Source organism: Lissotriton helveticus, chromosome 8 (assembly GCF_964261635.1).
Source record: "Lissotriton helveticus chromosome 8, aLisHel1.1, whole genome shotgun sequence".
In the NCBI taxonomy this organism is placed as follows: domain Eukaryota; kingdom Metazoa; phylum Chordata; class Amphibia; order Caudata; family Salamandridae; genus Lissotriton; species Lissotriton helveticus.
This window is the reverse complement of record NC_136069.1, coordinates 892,228,133-892,249,169: the sequence shown is the minus strand read 5'-3', so window position 1 is coordinate 892,249,169 and position 21,037 is coordinate 892,228,133. Positions and strand designations below refer to the sequence as shown.

Below are 21,037 nucleotides of genomic sequence, written 5' to 3'. Positions count from 1 at the left end.
TATCTTCAGATTGATTTGTGGGAGCAGTGCAAGTGCATAAAGGAGTAAAGGAGAATACGGTATGAATGATAGCTGACCTCAGTTGAATTTAGAAAAACCTTTCCAGTAAAATTAAAATGTTAATTAAAAAAAATATATATCTGTTTTTCAAGAAAATAATTCAACATTTGTTTGATGACTGCTTGTTTCCGTAATTTTGCGGGTCAGGTCATCAACATTGCTTAAGATGTGATCACTGGTTTCCAGTAATGATTCAATAGGGTCCCCTTATTCCAGTAATGATTAAGTAGGGGTCCAAAAATCAAAAGGTTAAGAACCACTGCCCTAGACAGTAACTTGAGAGCTGTGGGCCCCAGCTGACTGACTTCTATTCTAATAAACTTACAGATGTCTGGTCCATACAAGCGAACTTTAATGGTCACGAGCTCTGAAACAGACCCTACTTGAATATTCACTGTACCTATTCCCACTCACCTATGTATATTGTTTCTGGTTTACTTGAGAAGTATATTGAGGTGCTGGTTATCTTTATCTCATACATACATTTTCTAAATTCGAATCAAATTATTTAACTCAAAAGAATATTCCTATGTCGTATATTTTACAATATAAAAAGTTTTTTTGCATTATGTGCTGGTTATTATTTTTTTTAAATAAATGAATGGGTTGTGCTGTTCTGTTGGCAACCATGTTTTCTCTGTCGTTTTATTGCACGTGTAATTTACACGTGATGGCAGCACACCGAATGTTGAACACTTAAAATACCGAGTACTTGTTACCAATGACCTCATGTGTGAATTAGCACATTTTAAATGCACCATCGGAGCCTTAAATAGTGGCAATGGATTAGAATTAAAAAAACACTGCTATCCGACGGAGTTTCAGCCTCGTGTGTGCCCCATCGCCTTACCCAGCCTGCTGCCGTCGCAGCTTACCCAGTGCCCACACATCATAATTTATACCATCGGATCATATGTTTGGTTTATTTATGTGACTGGTGAATGACTGACTAGAGTCGCTCGGGGCTGAATTGAAATAGTCTGCAGTTACATGTACAGAAACGCCGACTCCATGTTTGTCTAAAATGCAGTGCAGTCAAAAGTGTGCCCCTCGCGCCCTCTGTTGGTTACCTGCGAGATTACACTTCGTTTAGAGCCCTCGTTTGTGTTTAAATAGACTTTTTTTATGTTTCAGAATGAGGTAAATGCCATAAAGTGGGACCCCTCTGGCATGCTACTTGCATCCTGCTCGGACGACATGACATTAAAGGTGAATATATTGAGCCTCCTGGCTTCATTGTGATTTCTCTTTCCTTTGTGGTTGAGCATGTGTTTAAGATCTGTATTAAGTATATTTCTAAAGTATGTTGGTATCTTTATTTTGTGTTGTTTTTGCACTTCAGCTCATCCTTTCCGGTGAAGTTCCCTCCTCTCCTTCTTGTCTGCCATCTCTTAAGTTAATATTGCCATAGGTCGTTTCCCAGTGACAGATATTGTGATAGCTATTGTTCTTAAAAATTTAGATTTTCATATAGATAGGTTATTTTTGCTTTTGTCTTTATTTGGTATATGTGCTATGTTAGGAGAAGTGGGATGATAAGAGACAATAAGGAAGACAGTATTAATGAGAGGAGGAGTGAAAACATGACAGCATAATGTGTACATTTAGAATTGGATTTGATATATATAGTTTTTAATTGCGCTAATACACTGAATTCTTTAAAATTGTTTATTGAATCTTTTAATGTAATTTTTTATATTGATCACTATTTAAATCTGGATGAGAACAAATATTTGGATTTTACATTTTTTTGAAAAAAGGAGACATAGTAATATTTTAATTTGATTTACATTTATGTTTGATGCATTATTACTGGGTTGTTGAGTTCCACACAGATTGCAACAGCACAGAATGGAAACCTTTTGTCCTTTGTAGACGCTGTCCTGTCCCTTTTGGCTTGAAAGGGTGACTCTTCTTTTATGTGAACGCTTCACGGTAATGTCAGCGTATCATGGGTCCTCCTTGTCGTCTCGCAGCCACAATATAAATTTAATGCATAAGTTAGAGGCTGTGCAGCTGCTGCTCGTAATATTCAACTCACACTTTGACTGCACAAATGCTCAAGTTTTCAATACATTCATTAGGCTGGCTGTCATAACAAAACATGCTAGAGAAGCTGTCCCGTTGCGGGGTTTGCATAGTGTGCGATTTGAACAGTATTGCAACAAGCACACATGAAAGCGTTGAAGACTAACAAAATACAATCCTTTAAACGTATTAGTACCTACTGAAGTAAATTAAGTGCAAGGGCCCAAAGTTCTTTCTGAAGAGCCCACTGCTTGCCATGCTGAATGCCGAGGTTGGTGAATACAGGGACACATAGTCTAGGTCCCACCCCATTCCTCTTTCTTCCGCCACCCTACACTTGCTGGCTCTTCTTCTCACTCTGTAGAAGCAATCGCAATGGAGCGCACACCGCTAGCCCCTCCTCCGGATCGCCCCTAGGAACTCTGGTACATGGAGTTCTCGAGTGGTTCACCCCAGTGGGTGCAAGTAGGTACTTGTAGAACTGATGATCTCTAGACCCGATACATGTCCCGGGTTTTTGGATATCGCCCGAGACATGGCTCGGGATAACTTCCCTCATCAGTAGAGAAAACAGTTAGGGGTGGAAGAGAAGGCCACCAAACAACCGTCAAAGGCCTCGATGCCCGAACCAGCACGCAGGTGCGTCGTCCAGGAGCCCGTCGGCTCAAAGCTCAAGGGAGCCAATTTGTAGAAGCAATCGCAATGGAGCGCACACCGCTAGCCCCTCCTCCGGATCGCCCCTAGGGACTCTGGTACATGGAGTTCTCGAGTGGTTCACCCCAGTGGGTGCAAGTAGGTACTTGTAGAACTGATGATCTCTAGACCCGATACATGTCCCGGGTTTTTGGATATCGCCCGAGACATGGCTCGGGTTTCGGGATAACTTCCCTCATAAGTAGAGAAAACAGTTAGGGGTGGAAGAGAAGGCCGCCAAACAACCGTCAAAGGCCTCGATGCACGAACCGGCACGCAGGTGCGTCGTCCAGGAGCCCGTCGGCTCAAAGCTCAAGGGAGCCAATTTGTAGATGCAATCGCAATGGAGCGCACACCGCTAGCCCCTCCTCCGGATCGCCCCTAGGGACTCTGGTACATGGAGTTCTCGAGTGGTTCACCCCAGTGGGTGCAAGTAGGTACTTGTAGAACTGATGATCTCTAGACCCGGTACATGTCCCGGGTTTTTGGATATCACCCGAGACATGGCTCGGGTTTCGGGATAACTTCCCTCATCAGTAGAGAAAACAGTTAGGGGTGGAAGAGAAGGCCGCCAAACAACCGTCAAAGGCCTCGATGCACGAACCGGCACGCAGGTGCGTCGTCCGGGAGCCCGTCGGCTCAAAGCTCAAGGGAGCCAATTTGTAGAAGCAATCGCAATGGAGCGCACACCCCTCGCCCCTCCTCTGGATCGCCCCTAGGGACTCTGGTACTTGGAGTTCTCGAGTGGTTCACCCTAGTGGGTGCAAGTAGGTACTTGTAGAACTGATGATCTCTAGACCCGATACATGTCCCGGGTTTTTGGATATCGCCCGAGACATGGCTCGGTTTTCGGGATAACTTCCCTCATCAGTAGAGAAAACAGTTAGGGGTGGAAGAGAAGGCCGCCAAACAACCATCAAAGGCCTCGATGCCCGAACCGGCACGCAGGTGCATCGTCCAGGAGCCCGCCGGCTCAAAGCTCAAGGGAGCCAATTTGTAGAAGCAATCGCAATGGAGCGCACACCGCTAGCCCCTCCTCCGGATCGCCCCTAGGGACTCTGGTACATGGAGTTCTGGAGTGGTTCACCCCAGTGGGTGCAAGTAGGTACTTGTAGAACTGATGATCTCTAGACCCGATACATGTCCCGGGTTTTTGGATATCGCCCGAGACATGGCTCGGGTTTCGGGATAACTTCCCTCATCAGTAGAGAAAACAGTTAGGGGTGGAAGAGAAGGCCGTCAAACAACCGTCAAAGGCCTCGATGCACGAACCGGCACGCAGTGCGTCGTCCAGGAGCCCGTCGGCTCAAAGCTCAAGGGAGCCAATTTGTAGAAGCAATCGCAATGGAGCACACACCGCTAGCCCCTCCTCCGGATCGCCCCTCGGGACTCTGGTACATGGAGTTCTCGAGTGGTTCACCCCAGTGGGTGCAAGTAGGTACTTGTAGAACTGATGATCTCTAGACCCGATACATGTCCCGGGTTTTTGGATATCGCCCGAGACATGGCTCGGTTTTTGGGATAACTTCCCTCATCAGTAGAGAAAACAGTTAGGGGTGGAAGAGTAGGCCGCCAAACAACCGTCAAAGGCCTCGATGCCCGAACCGGCACGCAGGTGCATCGTCCAGGAGCCCGTCGGCTCAAAGCTCAAGGGAGCCAATTTGTAGAAGCAATCGCAATGGAGCGCACACCGCTAGCCCCTCCTCCGGATCGCCCCTAGGGACTCTGGTACATGGAGTTCTCGAGTGGTTCACCCCAGTGGGTGCAAGTAGGTACTTGTAGAACTGATGATCTCTAGATCCGATACATGTCCCGTTTTTTAAATTTTTTAAAAAAAATCTTTTTATTAAATGTTTTTGCTGTTACATACAGGGCACGGCATTGTTACAAAAAGAATATATCGCATTGAGAGAAAAAACCAACAGTACGAATAAGATCAGCACCCAGCTAGAAAATAATCAAAAATCACAATCCATGTTCTAAAAACATTAATCTAATCAAAAGAAAATTCAATTCTATAATGTTCCATACATTCACTTATATACAATTAAATCATACTCATCTGTATAGTATCCGCCTTTTATTTCCCTCACAATATTACAATAGTATTATTTGATACCCTATATGTTGTCCTAAATCAGCCGAATTTTACTCGCATCTAATTTTTATTCTATTTCACCCTCTTTCCATCGTGTAATAGGGCCCCATATTAGCTTACCCAACTTCCTTCCCCTTTTCCCTTTCCGTGCATAGATCTCTTTCTCCACATTATATATTGTTATTAGTTTGGCCAACCAGTTATGAAAAGTAGGGGGAATAGGATCGATCCATGCAGACGCTATGCATAATCTCATAACTGATAATGCTACAAATAAGAATTCCCTCCCGGTTGATAATTGTTGTTCATCCTCCACATTCACTCCTAATAATATAGTTCCGGGAGTTAGGACAATTTCAGTTCCTAATATGTTGTTTATAAAGCCTTCTATATCTTTTTTAAGTGTATATAGATGAGGACACGTTGCAAATACATGTTTTAAATCAGCTTCCAAGCTTCCACACCTATAACACTTAATACCCACGGTGCCTCCCCATTGTGCTATTTTTGCAGGGGTATAATATAAATGATATAACGTTTTATAATGTTGCGCCTGCAATGGTGCCGAGCATAACAGAGAATATCCATTTTCTAAAGAGATGCCAAAGCTTTCCCCGCTAATATTAAGATTTTCTTTCCATTTTCCATTCCATTTGTCATAATCATCCTGTTTTGATTTTATCAGTTCAGCATAGAACCTCTTGATAGTACAGTCTTCCCCTAATTGAATCAGTTCCATAATCAGATCTTGGCTAAATCCCAATGGACCTCCCTTTTTGCTCAGCAAGAAACTCCTAATTTGTTAGTATTTAAAAAATTGCCTGGTGTGTAGGTTGAATCTAGCCTGCAATTCTGAAAATTGAAAAAAACCCTGATGTCCCATTACATCCCCTATACTTCTAATTCCCTTACTTTCCCACTCATTAAATGTGAAACCCGAGAAAATCTCTTGTGGAAGATTTGGGTTATCTATAAATCTAGTGTATACATTATATTTCCCCAAGCCTACTCTTTTAATAAAGCTTTTCCAAATTGTGCATGCTGCTATAAGCGTCTTAAACTTTGTCTTTTTGTAGTAACTAGCCTCTGTAAACTTCAAAAATACATTCTCCACTTCTATTCCCAGGGTTAGTCTATAAATTGCCAGTGTTCCAAATTCACTCCAGCCTTCTAACTCTGCCCCTCCCAGAAAGCCAGTCATATTTTGAAGAGCTGCCGCCCAATAATAAAGCTTTAATTCTGGTACTGCCCAGCCTCCCCTCTCTCTCGGGAGTGTCATAAATCTAAGGGCTCTTCTAGTTTTCCCCTTTGCCCAAATGAATCTATTTATAATGTACTTTTAAATAATTTGACATCAAATAACAAAGGTATGGCTCTAAATAAATATAAAAATTTTGGGAGAATCAACATTTTTATTATATTCGTCCGCCCTACAATTGACATGTGTAGGTTGTCCCATCTGTCTAAATCTTTCTCCACTTTCTTGATTAAAGAGGAAGTATTCTTCTCTACTAAAGAATCCAAATCTGCCAAGATAGTTACCCCTAAGTATATGCCTGTCTGCGTCACTCGGTTATCTGTACAAATAGTATAAGAATTTTTAATTATCTGTGTTTTCGATGTATTTAATTTATAGCCCGATATCTTTCCAAATTTTAATGCCTCAATTTCCACATACTCTATAGATTTAGTAGGATTAGGAGTGATTACAGCGACATCGTCTGCATAGGCTAAGATTTTACAGTGCCCAATAAGTGTTGTTAAAGGTATAATCATCTCAGACGCCTCTATTCTACGGATTAGTGGGTCCATATATATAGCGAACAAAAGCGGTGAGCAGGGGCACCCCTGTCTTGTACCCCTTTTTATTCGAAATTGCCGCGTATTACCAGCATTCACGCGTACAGTTGCTACCGGGTTTAAATATAGAATCTGTATTGCTTTAAGATATCCCTGTTTAACACCTGTTCTCTCTAATACAAACCAAAGATAATCCCAGGAGACCCGATCAAATGCTTTTTCTGCATCAAGTAACATTACTGCCATCGGGTCTCCTGTGACTGTTGTAACATCAAATAGAGTTATTAGTTTGCGTATGTGATGAGTAGTCCCTCTTCCAGGTATAAATCCATGTTGAGCACAACTAACTATTTTGTGAATTACTCTGTCAAGTCTTGATGCTAGTGCCTTGGAGAATACTTTCACGTCTGCATTCATTAAGGTGATGGGCCTATAAGATCCTGGTTCCTCCGGATTGTTCCCTTTTTTCAATATTACTACCACCTCGGCACTCCCCCATGATTTGGGTGCTAAATCACCCAACTGTGCCAGCTGCATGATCTTTATTAGCTCTTTTTCCAAAATATCCCAAAACACTTTGTAAAACTCTATAGGTATTTGGTCAGGGCCCGCTGATTTCCCTGAGGGAAGTTTCCATACTGCCTCCTTAATTTCTTCTGTCAGCAAAACCCCCTCTAAGCCATCTGCGTCATCCTCATCCAATATATCTACCCGGATCTCTTGTAGGTACTCCTGCATGTCTTCTTTAATTCTCTCTGTGTCTCCCCCGCTAATTCATCATCATATAACTTCTCATAAAAAGTCCTAAATACTTCCCTTATTTCATTCGAATCTGTATGCCCCCTACCTGATGTATCCCTGATTTCTCTCACTATTCCCGCCGCTTCTTCCTGTCTTGTCCGTGTAGCCAAAATTCTCCCTACTGACTCACTCAGTTCATAACACTTCTCCCTTTTAGTAGTGTAAATTTTCGCTGCTTTGCTAGCTATATGACTCTCTGCCTCGCCTTTTGCTTTCACAAGTTTTATCAAGGCATTATCCATTTGACTCCCGGTTAAAACACATTTTTCTAGATCCTCCTCTGCTTTGAGTACCTTTTCATATAGCTCTAATTTCCTCAACTGCTCCTGCTTCCGTTTATAAGAATTAAAGCTCTTCGTTTCCCCCGTACCCCTGCTTTAAAAGCGTCCCAGACCACCCCCAGTTCTGCGCTATCCCTATTAATGAGGAAAAAATCACTAATCCATTTATTTATATGTTCTATATATTTCTCCTCTTTTAGTAGCTCTCTTTCAAAAGTCCAGTTTGTATATTGTCTAGCATTAGTTTTTGTTGCTATTGTAAGTACTAAGGGATTATGGTCGCTAAGAATCCGTGGCAGCCTTTCAATGTTTGCGTTCGATATGTTAGTACTTGAAACAGAAAAATAATCTAATCTTACACAAGTTCGATGGGGGGCTGAGTAATATGTAAAACCTTTGTTATCCAGTCTCTTTTTCCCCCATACGTCTGAGAGAGCATTATTTAAGATTAAACTGTGTAATGCCTGGTTAACTCTCCTTTTCCGACCTTTATATTTTCCAAAAGAGCCCAATCCTAATCCATCTGCCCCATTTATGTTGAAGTCGCCTGCCAATATAATTTTTGGTGCCCAGGTAGCTAACTCCACATCTAAAAATTGAAAAATTTCGGGGTCATCCTCCGTTGAACCATAAACAGTTACGAGGGTTGTCCACTCCCCATCTATCAGACACTCAACCATGGCCCATCGTCCCCATTTATCCTGTGCTTTCTTCCTAGTCAAGGTATTTTTATTTCTAGCTAAGATAGCTACCCCTCTTTTTTTTACCCCTTGACTAGAATCTACTAGTAAATGAAATCCTAGATGCCTAAGAAGGTATGCTTGTGTTACCATAACATGTGTTTCTTGGATACATACAAAATCCACATTCATTTGTTTTAAGGCTACTGATATTTTTGATCTTTTTTGAGCATCGTTCAAACCACATACATTCCATGTTACACACCTAACAGCCATACCTTAATTTATAGTATAACTTTTCCCACATCTGGTCTCGTGTACACCCTAACCATCCAACATCTTATAAGCACTCTAGCATCGTTATTTCTTATCTTTCTTTCTTCATATTTTCGCCTCCCTACCCATTCTCCCATTTCTGCTGTTTCCACTTCTAAAATACATCTCTCTCTTATATGTCTTGCCGTGTCCTGTGCCCCCCCTGACTCCCCCCCAGCTCCCTCCTCCCCCTCCTCCCCCCCTCCCTTACTGGCAAATAGGTCAATCCTGACCTATATGTGACAGCCGAGCCCCCCCCAGGGGACTTTCCCTCAGCCACTCTCCCATGATCCCTTTCTTAAAACCTTTATTCAGGATGTAAAGAACTTGTCTCCCCTTTTTCTTTTAGCATTTTTATTTCTTTGTTATGCAAGCTACTTGTCTTGTGTCTTCAATCTGATTGGATTGCGTGTTCCGTTCCCTATGTGCTCTCTCTTCTCGAAGAAAGGTCAAATACTCCTGTGCAACTATTTCAGAGAAAAATAGTCTGAACTGACCATTACATCCTACTTTAAGGCGAGAAGGAAACAGCAGATATACCTCACACCCTAGATTTTGAAATGGTATTATAAGTTGCCTCATACGCCATCTTCTCTCGACTGTTGTGTGGCAAAAATCCGGACGAGCAAAAAAAGTTATGTCCTTGTATGTACGTTTCTTCATTGGTTTGGCCTTCATAATTACTTCCTCTCTTAACAAATAGTTTCCGACATACACAAGAATAGCTCTTGCTCTTGGGCTCACATTACCCTTTTTCTGCGACAGGGGAAATCGATGCGCTCGTTGCACTTCCTTATCCCAGTCCCAGTTGTCCATCTCTGGAAAGGCACCTTTCAGCAGCTCCACCACAAAAGCTCTTACATCTCCTCCCTCTTTCCCTTCCTCCACTCCAAGCAACCTTATGTTGTTACGTCTCTGCCTATTTTCAAAATCTTCAAGTTTCCACAATATATCAGACTCTGTTTTCTCATGCCCCTGTCTAAATTCCTGCATCTTTGCCACCTCATCTTCCATTTTGCCAGTCCTCTGTTCGACCTCCGTCAATCTACCAGTGACTTCAGTGTACATTTCATTTACTTTGTGTAGAGATCTCTGTATTTTCTTATTAGCACGCTTTGCCCTTTGACTTTCCAATCGAGCTTCCCCTTGTATTTGTTTCAATGTAGAGAGTAAAAGATCAAATCTGTCTGTGTGTGACTCTGAAAAACCTTGGTGCTGGTCCTGAGCCTGCTCCCGTTCCTTCACTTCCTTCACTTCCTGTAAGCCAGCACGCCTATTTCCATCTTGGTGATTCTGTGGAATGGGTATCTTATCCCAGTCAAGCTTTTTAGCCAGTCCCCTTTGTGGCGTACTCCCTACTCTACTAGTTCTCATGCGAGACCTCCCCCTGGGTTTATGATTTTTGATTTTCGGATTTCTTTTTAAAGCAGTGTTCTGCTCCATCTCTAATGCTGACGAGTAATTGCCTGATTCTCCGGAACCGCTTGACAAAGAATGGTCTGTCTCTGGAGACGAGATGGAGCTTAAATCCGTTTCATCACTCTCCTCTTCCTCCTTATCATCATCGTTGCATGTTGAGAAACACTCGTCGCTAGGGGATCCTGTAACAGATAATTGTCCGATGATATTTATATTTCTATCTCTTTCCCGATTTGACCTCCTAGAGTCTGGTAATAAGACATCATTAGATCTAAGAGGTCTAGCCGGTCTGAAAGACTTCATTTTAATACTTTCCTTGGGGATAGCACCACTGCTTGGGTTTATTGTTGCATTTACTGTAACCGCTGTGTTTGTCTCGCTTACTGCGTTTACTGGAATGCCAGTGGTTGCTTTTTGCTGCATGAGTATTTTCCTTTGTTGATCATTATATTCAGTTCCATTTTTGGTTGCATATGAGGCTCCTGCTTGCCTAGGGGGCGCTTCCCCTCCCCCCTCTGTCAAGTCCGCCTGTATGCTTAAATGGTCAGCATGCCCTGTTATTTCAGTCAGCCCTGTAGCTAACCTTTCCCCTTGCGGGTCACCTTGCTGATCAATCACAGATTGAGGCACTGATACATCGAGATCGCTCGTCTTCAGTAGTGACTCCGTTTCCCCTTCCTTGGACAAACAGTCTACTACTTCCTGCAATTGCTCAGTTGCCTGCACACTTAATTCTACATCAAGTTGCATATTGGATTGCACATCAGCAGCCTGCTGCGGATTGTATAACTTCTGTGATGCGTTGGTCCCGTCATTAATCCCGCCTTTCAGAGCATTGCCTCCGGCCCCGCCTATAAAGGGAGATCCAGTCATACGCTCTGTAACTTCAGCTGGAGCAGGGCGCACCGCGATCTCTGCCGTTTCCGCTGTCTCCGCTCCTACTGCTGCTCCTGCCACTGCAGCCCCCCCGTCAGACATCGACATCGTCGGCTCTGCAGTTAATGCTGGAACAGGGTACACCGCGATCTCTGCTGTCTCCGCTCCTACTGCTGAACCCGTCATCACAGTAGCCTCGCCTGACATCGTCGGCTCTGCAGTTAATGCCCCATACTCTGATGAGACCAGCAATGCCGTCGGCTCCACTGCATCGATCCTCTCGCCCTCCGCGGGTCCAATCCCCGCCTCCATCACCTCCACCGCCTCCACCGGCCGGACCGCCAGCGCTGTCAACATCGGCAGCACCCGCTCCAGACGCGGCGAAAAGGACTCGAAGATCAAAGGCTGCCGCAGGATCGCCTCCCTCAAGGACTCAGCACCAGGGTCCACGGGGGCCCCCCAGGTAACTCCTTGCGCCGATCATCTCTTCTTTTCTCGCTTGCTATGAAGCGTTCTTCCTCACGCTTTTTTGCAGCCTCCTTCCGTGCCTGAGCTCTGTGTCGTGCCTTGGCCCTTAGATTCGCTGCAGGAGTATCAGATTCACTTTGCAGTCCGGGTTCTTCCTCTCTCTCCCGAGTTTCTTTCAGTTCTTTCAGTTCTTTCACTGGCCTCTGCGTTTTCGGGGCCATGACACGCTTGACGCCACTGTCCTTCCGGGCAGGTCACCCCCCGAGGACACTCCCCGTGAGTGAGCCCGTCCCCTGGTGCCGCCTCTGTCCTGAGCTGTGCCCTGTGCCGCGCGCATCTCTGCCAGATCCGCTTCCACGGATCTCCAGTGCCTCCTGCCACCAGCTGTGCCCTTGGCTGGGCCTGACCGCCGGATCCGCTTGGTCCGCGGAGCTCCTGTGCCCCCTGCCACCTGCTTGCCTCGCCGCCGTTTTGCTTTTCTTTCCCTGCCGTTTCTCCCTAGCCCCCAGTGCTCCCCCCTCCTCGACCAGCCCCGGCCGCGTTTCCCGCCACCTCCTCGCCGCTGCCCCCCTGCGGCCCCGCCCCCTTACCTCGCTCGCCATCCCCATTCGCCACCCCGCTCCCCCTCCCAGCGGCCCCTCCCTCGCTCCGCCCCCCCACTCTCCTCATATGGCAGAGTGGCCAACGTGCAGCGGGCACGCGCAGCGGGCGCGCCAAAGGTAAGCCCGTCTGCGCCCGTCCGCGCCTGGACCGCGCCCAGCGCTCGAACCCCTGGCCCCCGAGGACCCCAGCCCACCCGCCGGACGTACACCGCCGCCACCCTCAACGCACTCAACACCGGCCGAGTCCCGGGATGCTACCGAGCCACCCCGAGACGCACCCACGGACCCTTCAGCTGCCACGCCTGCAAGTTCACCTGCATCCGGACCTGCCCCGCACCAGCACCCGCCAAGCCGAACACCAGCAGCAACCACCTCAAGTGCATCCTGCTCAACACCCTCTCCGTCCACAGACACGCCATCGAACTCTGGAACCTCCTCGACACCACAGCCCCTGACGTCGCCTTCCTCACGGAAACCTGGATGAACGACTCCTCAGCGCCCGACATCGCCATCGCCATCCCAGAGGGATACAAGATCACCCGGAGAGATCACGTCAACCAGACTGGAGGAGGCATCGCCATCATCCACAGGGACACCATCCACATCACGACCAACACCGACGACACCCTGACTACCGCCGAACACCTACACTTCCAGATCCACACCGACCCGAAGACCACCCTCAGAGGCACCCTGATTTACCGACCCCCGGGACCACGCACACAATTCAACGAGGACATCGCCGACTTCGTCAGCCCGCATGCCCTCCCCTCCGCTGACTACATCCTCCTGGGGGAAATGAAATGAAAAATTATATTTATATAGCGCGCACATACCCTAAGGCCTCGCAGCGCTTGAACTGAATAGTGTGGTGAGCAGATAGCAAGGTTAACACATTTTGGCGAACAGGTAAGTTTTTAATGTCTTCCTAAAGACCATCAGATTGCTGATTTCCCGCATATTTGGCGGGAGCGAATTCCACATCTTAGCTGCTAAGTGTGAAAACGCCCGGCCTCCCCAGCGAGCCTTATTGACTTTAGTTGTCGTGGCAAGATGAAGGGCGCTGGAACGAAGGGTTCTCGATGGAACGTAAGGTACGACCAGAGGGCGCAGAATGGCTGGGCCTGTTCGGTGAAAAGCTTTGTGCACAATGCACATAGCTTTAAAATGCATTCTGGCAGCTATTGGGAGCCAGTGGAGTTCTTTTAAAGCCTTCCTTGCTGATTGGCCACGGGGGATGCCAAACAAGAGTCGAGCAGCACAGTTCTGTGTAACTTGAAGTCTGTTGATCACTGCTACCGGGGCACCCAAATATAATGCATTTCCATAATCCAGGCGGGAGAGCATCAAGGCCTGAACCATGATTCTCCTCGCCTGGAAAGGAAGCAATGGGAGAATCTTCCGGAGCATTCTCAACAGACCAATGCAGATGGAAGCAGTTTTAGTGGCCTGCACAGAAAAATCCAATGCTTTATCAAGCCAGACTCCAAGGCTTTTGATGTGGGGTTTCGGCAAGGGAGGAGCACCAAGACAGGCGGGCCAGATGGGAACCAGAATGGTCGGTGCGGGGTTGCCCAGTAGCATAATCTCCGTCTTCTCCCCGTTGAGTCTGAGACATGAGGAATGCATCCACTTGGCTACTGCCTCTAGACAGGGCCCTAAGGTGTTGGATGAACCCTCCGTGTGATCCAGGGAGACCACAAGTTGGGTATCATCCGCGTAGGGGATAATACGCACACCGAAGGGCTGTACTATCCCTGCCAGAGGACTCATGTAGACATTAAAGAGCGTGGGGCTCAGGGCCGAGCCCTGAGGAACCCCGCAGCTCAGAGGGTGTTTCGAGGATGCTACCTCGCCCTCAAACACCTGGAAGAAGCGCTCATCCAGGAAGGAGGTCAGCCATTTCAGGGCCGCGCCCGACACGCCCATGCCTTTTAGACGATGTAATAATGTGGCATGGTTAACCGTGTCGAACGCGGCACTGAGATCTAATAATATAATGGCTGCCTTCCCTCCCTGGTCCAGCACAGATCTTGTTTCTTCCGTTACTGCAAGTAAAGCAGTTTCGGTGCCATGTTGAGGGCGGAATCCCGTCTGGGAGGCACAAAGTAGGTCATTGGACTCCAGATACTCTACCAAGATGTTATTGATGTGCCTCTCCAGCAACTTACTCATCCAAGGGAGAAGGGAGATGGGGCGGAAGTTAGCCAAGTTGTTCTGGTCTAATGAAGGTTTTTTAAGAAGGGCCCTGACCATTGCACATTTCCACTGGGCAGTGACCACGCTGGAAACAATGGACGAGTTTAGGACATCTAAGATAACAGGACATATTGCCTCGCTGACTTTAAGGAGGGTCTGAGGAGGTGCAGGATCATTGGGAGATCCTGAGGTGACTTTAGAAAAAATTTTCTTCAATGCAGTTGAGTCAAGAAGAGGGAACTCCTCGAGCGAGCTGTGGACTGGAACGTCCGCTTTAAGGTCAGCAGTAATGTCCCGCTTCTCTGTATCAGTAGGGAAGGAGGAATAGATGGCCAAATTTTTCTGAGAGAAAAAAGTTGCCAAATTATTGCATCGAGCTAGCGCCCCAGCAGAGGAGACGCACTCAGGGGGGGAGAGATTAGTGACTTAGCTATTTTAAATATTTCTCTGGGTGAGTTAGCAGCTGACTTGATTTTAGAGTCATAAAATTGGATTTGTGCGCTTTTCATTTCACTCTTATATGATTTAATCGCAGCTCTATACTCGGATTTCTTAGATTGTGAGTATTCTCGCCTCCAGGCTCTCTCCAGCTTACGACACGATTGTTTCATGGATCTAAGGGTGGGGGAATACCATGGGGCCACTTTGCATCGTTTAATAGACTGTAGAGATTTTTTTGGGAGGACCTGATCCAAAGTATCCGTGATCCAATTCTCATAGTTAGCCGTGGCTATACTAGGATTCATAGATTTGGAAGGCACATGCTCATTAAGTGCCAATTCCCATTCAGCCAGAGGCAGTGAGGCCCATTTCCTGCCCCGGTGCTTGTTCTTATTTTGACACTTAGGGGGAGTGTTAATAGGCCACGTAAAAGGTACTAAGTAATGATCAGTCCAAGGCAGAGGCCTAGGAGTTTCCACTGTTAGACCATCAAGATTACTAAAAATATGGTCTAGAAGATGGCCTTTAATGTGCGTTGGATGGAAACCTTTTTGCGACAGATTAATGGCTTGGAGATTAAGTCGAAGATTAGTGGCTGTAGTATCCTGGGAGTCATCCAGGTGCAGGTTCAGGTCGCCTAGCAGTGTGAAATTTGCTGCCAGGAGCAACTGATTGGCAGCCGCATCTGTCAGCTCAGTAATAAAATTATTCAGCGGGCCCGGGGGTCGATAAACTAAAATGCCCGAAAAGGTGGATGTTGGGGAGAACTCCAGAGTAAAGTACAAACTTTCACATGCTCGCATAGCCGGAATGGAGATGCGGCAACGGAAGATGTCTCTGTAAATGATGGCCAGCCCTCCACCTCTGTGTATCTTACGATCTAGTCGTTTTAGGGTGTAACCATGGGGAATGGCCCATACTACGGTGGGATCCATTTCCAACTGGAGCCATGTCTCTGTTAAAAAAAGGGCATCAGGGTTGAGTTCCTCAATCAACATGGCTAATTCGGTACAGTGTCTGGGTAATGATCTGCAGTTAAGAAGATACATTTTCCGATCATGTCCAAGAGGATGTATTGGAGTGCTCGAAGCGGATGCAACCCAGTTGCAGCTTTTACAATGAGCCTTAGGATTGGTCGGAATAACAGAATGCAGGCATGAGGGGCTGATACTAGGGCGTACATTCAGCAGAGAGGAAGCGCTATACGTAATACAAGGGCCTACCATGATGCTTGGTAGTAGCAGAGCGCCAGGCGCGTCAGGACGCGGACTGGCGCAGACTGGCTTCTCTTTGGCGCCTCTTCGGCGCTACTATGGCGCTCCCGCTGCGCGTCACCGCTGCGCGGCAAGAACGAAGTTTATATAGATTAAGGGATGTTAAAAACTAGAGCGTCACCCTCCTAAAGATGGCCGCCCTGCGTGGGCTAATCAGGAAGTGAAAAACGCTTTTCCTCCCTCCACATCAAACAGCATGACAGCTGCGGTGGACCGGGGAGACAGCGTGTAGGTAGGCACAATTAGCGGTATTAGCAGTATTAAAAACAGTTTCAATAATCACACAGTTTAAAATTGTCTGCTTGCAGAAATGCTAGTTTCCTGCTAAGCGCTAGCACAACGATGTTCCAAGTTCAACAGTTGTGCGCGAGTGCACTGAGCCCTTTAGTAGTCCGAGGGACGCTAAAAACTAGAGCGTCACCCTCCTAAAGATGGCCGCCCTGCGTGGGCTAATCAGGAAGTGAAAAACGCTTTTCCTCCCTCCACATCAAACAGCATGACAGCTGCGGTGGACCGGGGAGACAGCGTGTAGGTAGGCACAATTAGCGGTATTAGCAGTATTAAAAACAGTTTCAATAATCACACAGTTTAAAATTGTCTGCTTGCAGAAATGCTAGTTTCCTGCTAAGCGCTAGCACAACGATGTTCCAAGTTCAACAGTTGTGCGCGAGTGCACTGAGCCCTTTAGTAGTCCGAGGGACGCTAAAAACTAGAGCGTCACCCTCCTAAAGATGGCCGCCCTGCGTGGGCTAATCAGGAAGTGAAAAACGCTTTTCCTCCCTCCACATCAAACAGCATGACAGCTGCGGTGGACCGGGGAGACAGCGTGTAGGTAGGCACAATTAGCGGTATTAGCAGTATTAAAAACAGTTTCAATAATCACACAGTTTAAAATTGTCTGCTTGCAGAAATGCTAGTTTCCTGCTAAGCGCTAGCACAACGATGTTCCAAGTTCAACAGTTGTGCGCGAGTGCACTGAGCCCTTTAGTAGTCCGAGGGACGCTAAAAACTAGAGCGTCACCCTCCTAAAGATGGCCGCCCTGCGTGGGCTAATCAGGAAGTGAAAAACGCTTTTCCTCCCTCCACATCAAACAGCATTACAGCTGCGGTGGACCGGGGAGACAGCGTGTAGGTAGACACAATTAGCGGTATTAGCAGTATTAAAAACAGTTTCAATAATCACACAGTTTAAAATTGTCTGCTTGCAGAAATGCTAGTTTCCTGCTAAGCGCTAGCACAACGATGTTCCAAGTTCAACAGTTGTGCGCGAGTGCACTGAGCCCTTTAGTAGTCCGAGGGACGCTAAAAACTAGAGCGTCACCCTCCTAAAGATGGCCGCCCTGCGTGGGCTAATCAGGAAGTGAAAAACGCTTTTCCTCCCTCCACATCAAACAGCATGACAGCTGCGGTGGACCGGGGAGACAGCGTGTAGGTAGGCACAATTAGCGGTATTAGCAGTATTAAAAACAGTTTCAATAATCACACAGTTTAAAATTGTCTGCTTGCAGAAATGCTAGTTTCCTGCTAAGCGCTAGCACAACGATGTTCCAAGTTCAACAGTTGTGCGCGAGTGCACTGAGCCCTTTAGTAGTCCGAGGGACGCTAAAAACTAGAGCGTCACCCTCCTAAAGATGGCCGCCCTGCGTGGGCTAATCAGGAAGTGAAAAACGCTTTTCCTCCCTCCACATCAAACAGCATGACAGCTGCGGTGGACCGGGGAGACAGCGTGTAGGTAGGCACAATTAGCGGTATTAGCAGTATTAAAAACAGTTTCAATAATCACACAGTTTAAAATTGTCTGCTTGCAGAAATGCTAGTTTCCTGCTAAGCGCTAGCACAACGATGTTCCAAGTTCAACAGTTGTGCGCGAGTGCACTGAGCCCTTTAGTAGTCCGAGGGACGCTAAAAACTAGAGCGTCACCCTCCTAAAGATGGCCGCCCTGCGTGGGCTAATCAGGAAGTGAAAAACGCTTTTCCTCCCTCCACATCAAACAGCATGACAGCTGCGGTGGACCGGGGAGACAGCGTGTAGGTAGGCACAATTAGCGGTATTAGCAGTATTAAAAACAGTTTCAATAATCACACAGTTTAAAATTGTCTGCTTGCAGAAATGCTAGTTTCCTGCTAAGCGCTAGCACAACGATGTTCCAAGTTCAACAGTTGTGCGCGAGTGCACTGAGCCCTTTAGTAGTCCGAGGGACGCTAAAAACTAGAGCGTCACCCTCCTAAAGATGGCCGCCCTGCGTGGGCTAATCAGGAAGTGAAAAACGCTTTTCCTCCCTCCACATCAAACAGCATGACAGCTGCGGTGGACCGGGGAGACAGCGTGTAGGTAGGACATCAACTTCCACCTGGAGAACAACAACGACCGCAACACCACCACCCTGCTCGACAACCTCGGACTCAAGCAGCTGGTGTCCACCCCCACCCACCTCGCCGGACACACACTCGACGCCGTCTTCTCATCCAGCAAAGACATCGCCTTCAGCCACGCCACTGGACTCCACTGGACGGACCACAGCTGCGTCCACTTCACCTTCAGAAGAACGACGATCCACCACCACCAGCAACAGGTTGCTGGAAGAAGCTGGAATAAGATCACAGCCGACCAGCTCGCCGCTTCCCTGAGCCAGCACCCCCCCACCAGCTCAGCGAACCCCAGCCGGGCCGCCGACAACCTCACGAAGTGGATCAGCAACTGCGCGGACGAACTCGCCCCACTGAGGACCCCGCCCAGCAGACCCGGCAGCAAGAAGGCCCCATGGTTCACCGACGAACTCACGAGCTCCGAGAAGAAATGCCGAGCCCTCGAGAGAGCCTGGAGAAGGGAGCCAACACCGGACAACATGACCACCCTCAAGCTCGCCACCCGGAAACACCACCAACTGATCCGCGCCACCAAGAAAACTGCATTCAAGGACCGGCTGGACAACAACGCACACAACTGCAAGGAACTCTTCAACATCGTGAAAGAGCTCTCCAACCCCAACGCCGGAAGCAACGACATCACCCCATCGCAAGACCTCTGCAACTCCCTCGCCTCCTACTTCCACAACAAGATCGCGGACATATACAACAGCTTCAGCACTCAACCGACGCACGCCACGACCGAACAACCACCCCCCACCACCACCCTCCGCGCCTGGACTCCGATCAGCACCGAAGACACCGTCCGCACGATGAACTCCATCCACTCCGGATCTCCGACCGACCCCTGCCCTCACCACGTCTTCAACAAGGCCGACGCTGTCATCGCACCCCACATGCGGGACATCATCAACACCTCCTTCGACACCGCCACCTTCCCGGAGAGCTGGAAGCACGCCGAACTCCGCGCTCTACTAAAGAAACCAACAGCGGACCCCACCGAAGTCAAGAATTACCGCCCCATCTCGCTCCTCCCGTTTCCAGCCAAAGTCATCGAGAAGACCGTCAACAAACAGCTGGCCGCCTTCCTCGAGACGAATGGATCCCTCGACCCCTCACAGTCTGGCTTCCGAGCCAACCACAGCACCGAGACCGCCCTCATCGCTGCCACCGATGACATCCGAGCCCTGATGGACAACGGAGAAACAGCGGCCCTCATCCTCCTAGACCTCTCCGCGGCATTCGACACTGTCTGCCACCGCACCCTTGTGCAGCGCCTCAGCAACGTCGGAATACAGGAGAAGGCACTGGAATGGATCATCTCCTTCCTCGACGGAAGAACACAGAGAGTCCGCCTACCACCGTACCAGTCAGAGGCCACCGAAGTCATCTGCGGCGTCCCTCAAGGATCCTCGCTGAGCCCCACCCTCTTCAACGTCTACATGAGCCCCCTTGCGGCCATCGCTCACCAACACAACCTCAACATCATCTCCTACGCTGACGACACCCAGCTGATCCTCTCCCTGACCAACGACCCCGCCGCCGCCAGAGCCAACCTTCACGAAGGGATGAAAGACGTAGCCGAGTGGATGACGACCAGCCGCCTGAAACTGAACTCGGACAAGACGGAAGTCCTCATCCTGGGCTCCTCGCCCTCCGCCTGGGACGACTCCTGGTGGCCCCCCGCCCTGGGCACCGCTCCCAAACCAACAGACCACGCACGCAACCTGGGCTTCATCCTGGACTCCTCCCTCTCCATGACCAGACAAGTCAACGCCGTCTCCTCGTCGTGCTTCAACATCCTGCGCATGCTACGGAAGATCTTCCGGTGGATCCCCACCGAGACCAGGAAGACGGTCACCCAGGCCCTCGTCACCAGCCGACTGGACTACGGCAACGCCCTCTACGCCGGAACCACCGCCAAGCTCCAGAAGAGACTCCAGCGGATCCAGAACACCTCAGCCAGACTCATCCTCGACATCTCACGACACAGCCACATCTCCGGACATCTGAGAGACCTGCATTGGCTCCCCATCAACAAGAGAATCACCTACCGTCTCCTCACCCACGCACACAAAGCCCTACACGATCAAGGCCCGAGCTACCTCAACAACCGCATCAACTTCTACGCTCCCAAACGCCATCTCCGATCAACCAGTCACGCCCTCGCCGCCGTCCCCCGCATCCGAAGAACGACAACAGGAGGAAGGTCCTTCTCCTACTTGGCCGCCAAGACCTGGAACTCCCTCCCTCCCGACCTGCGCCTGACCCAAGACCACCTCTCCTTCAGGAAGAAGCTCAAGACCTGGCTGTTCGAGCAGTAGCAGCAGCACCCCCCCCCCCCCCCCCCCAAGTGCCTTGAGACCCTCCGGGTAAGTAGTGCGCTCTATAAATGTCTATGATTGATTGATTGATTGACGGCTTCCCAGCTCACAAGAAGATGTGCAACCGCCTCTTTAATTATAGATGCTGCTGCTTCCCAGACACTGCTCTGCTTTCTCTCAAGCTGTGCCTCCACAGGCAGCCATACAGGAGTAGTCACCAGCCTGTGAAAACCCTCGATCATCTCTGTCTGCAAACGTGCCCAGTTGTTGCAGCTCACTTTTTCATTTTCATCAGATAGAATAATTGAAGG

General features: G+C 48.3%; 1 protein-coding gene across 3 annotated transcripts in view; it reads left to right on the top strand.

The window, feature by feature from the left end:
• The window catches only part of LOC144772966 (F-box-like/WD repeat-containing protein TBL1X), a 952,308-nt gene that overhangs the window by 886,614 nt on the left and 44,657 nt on the right, over positions 1-21,037 (top strand). For all 3 annotated transcript variants that reach the window (XM_078657676.1, XM_078657675.1, XM_078657677.1), the window contains one exon: positions 1,195-1,269. In XM_078657676.1, the coding sequence (XP_078513802.1) occupies positions 1,195-1,269 (75 nt within the window). The remainder of the gene's footprint in view (positions 1-1,194; positions 1,270-21,037) is intronic.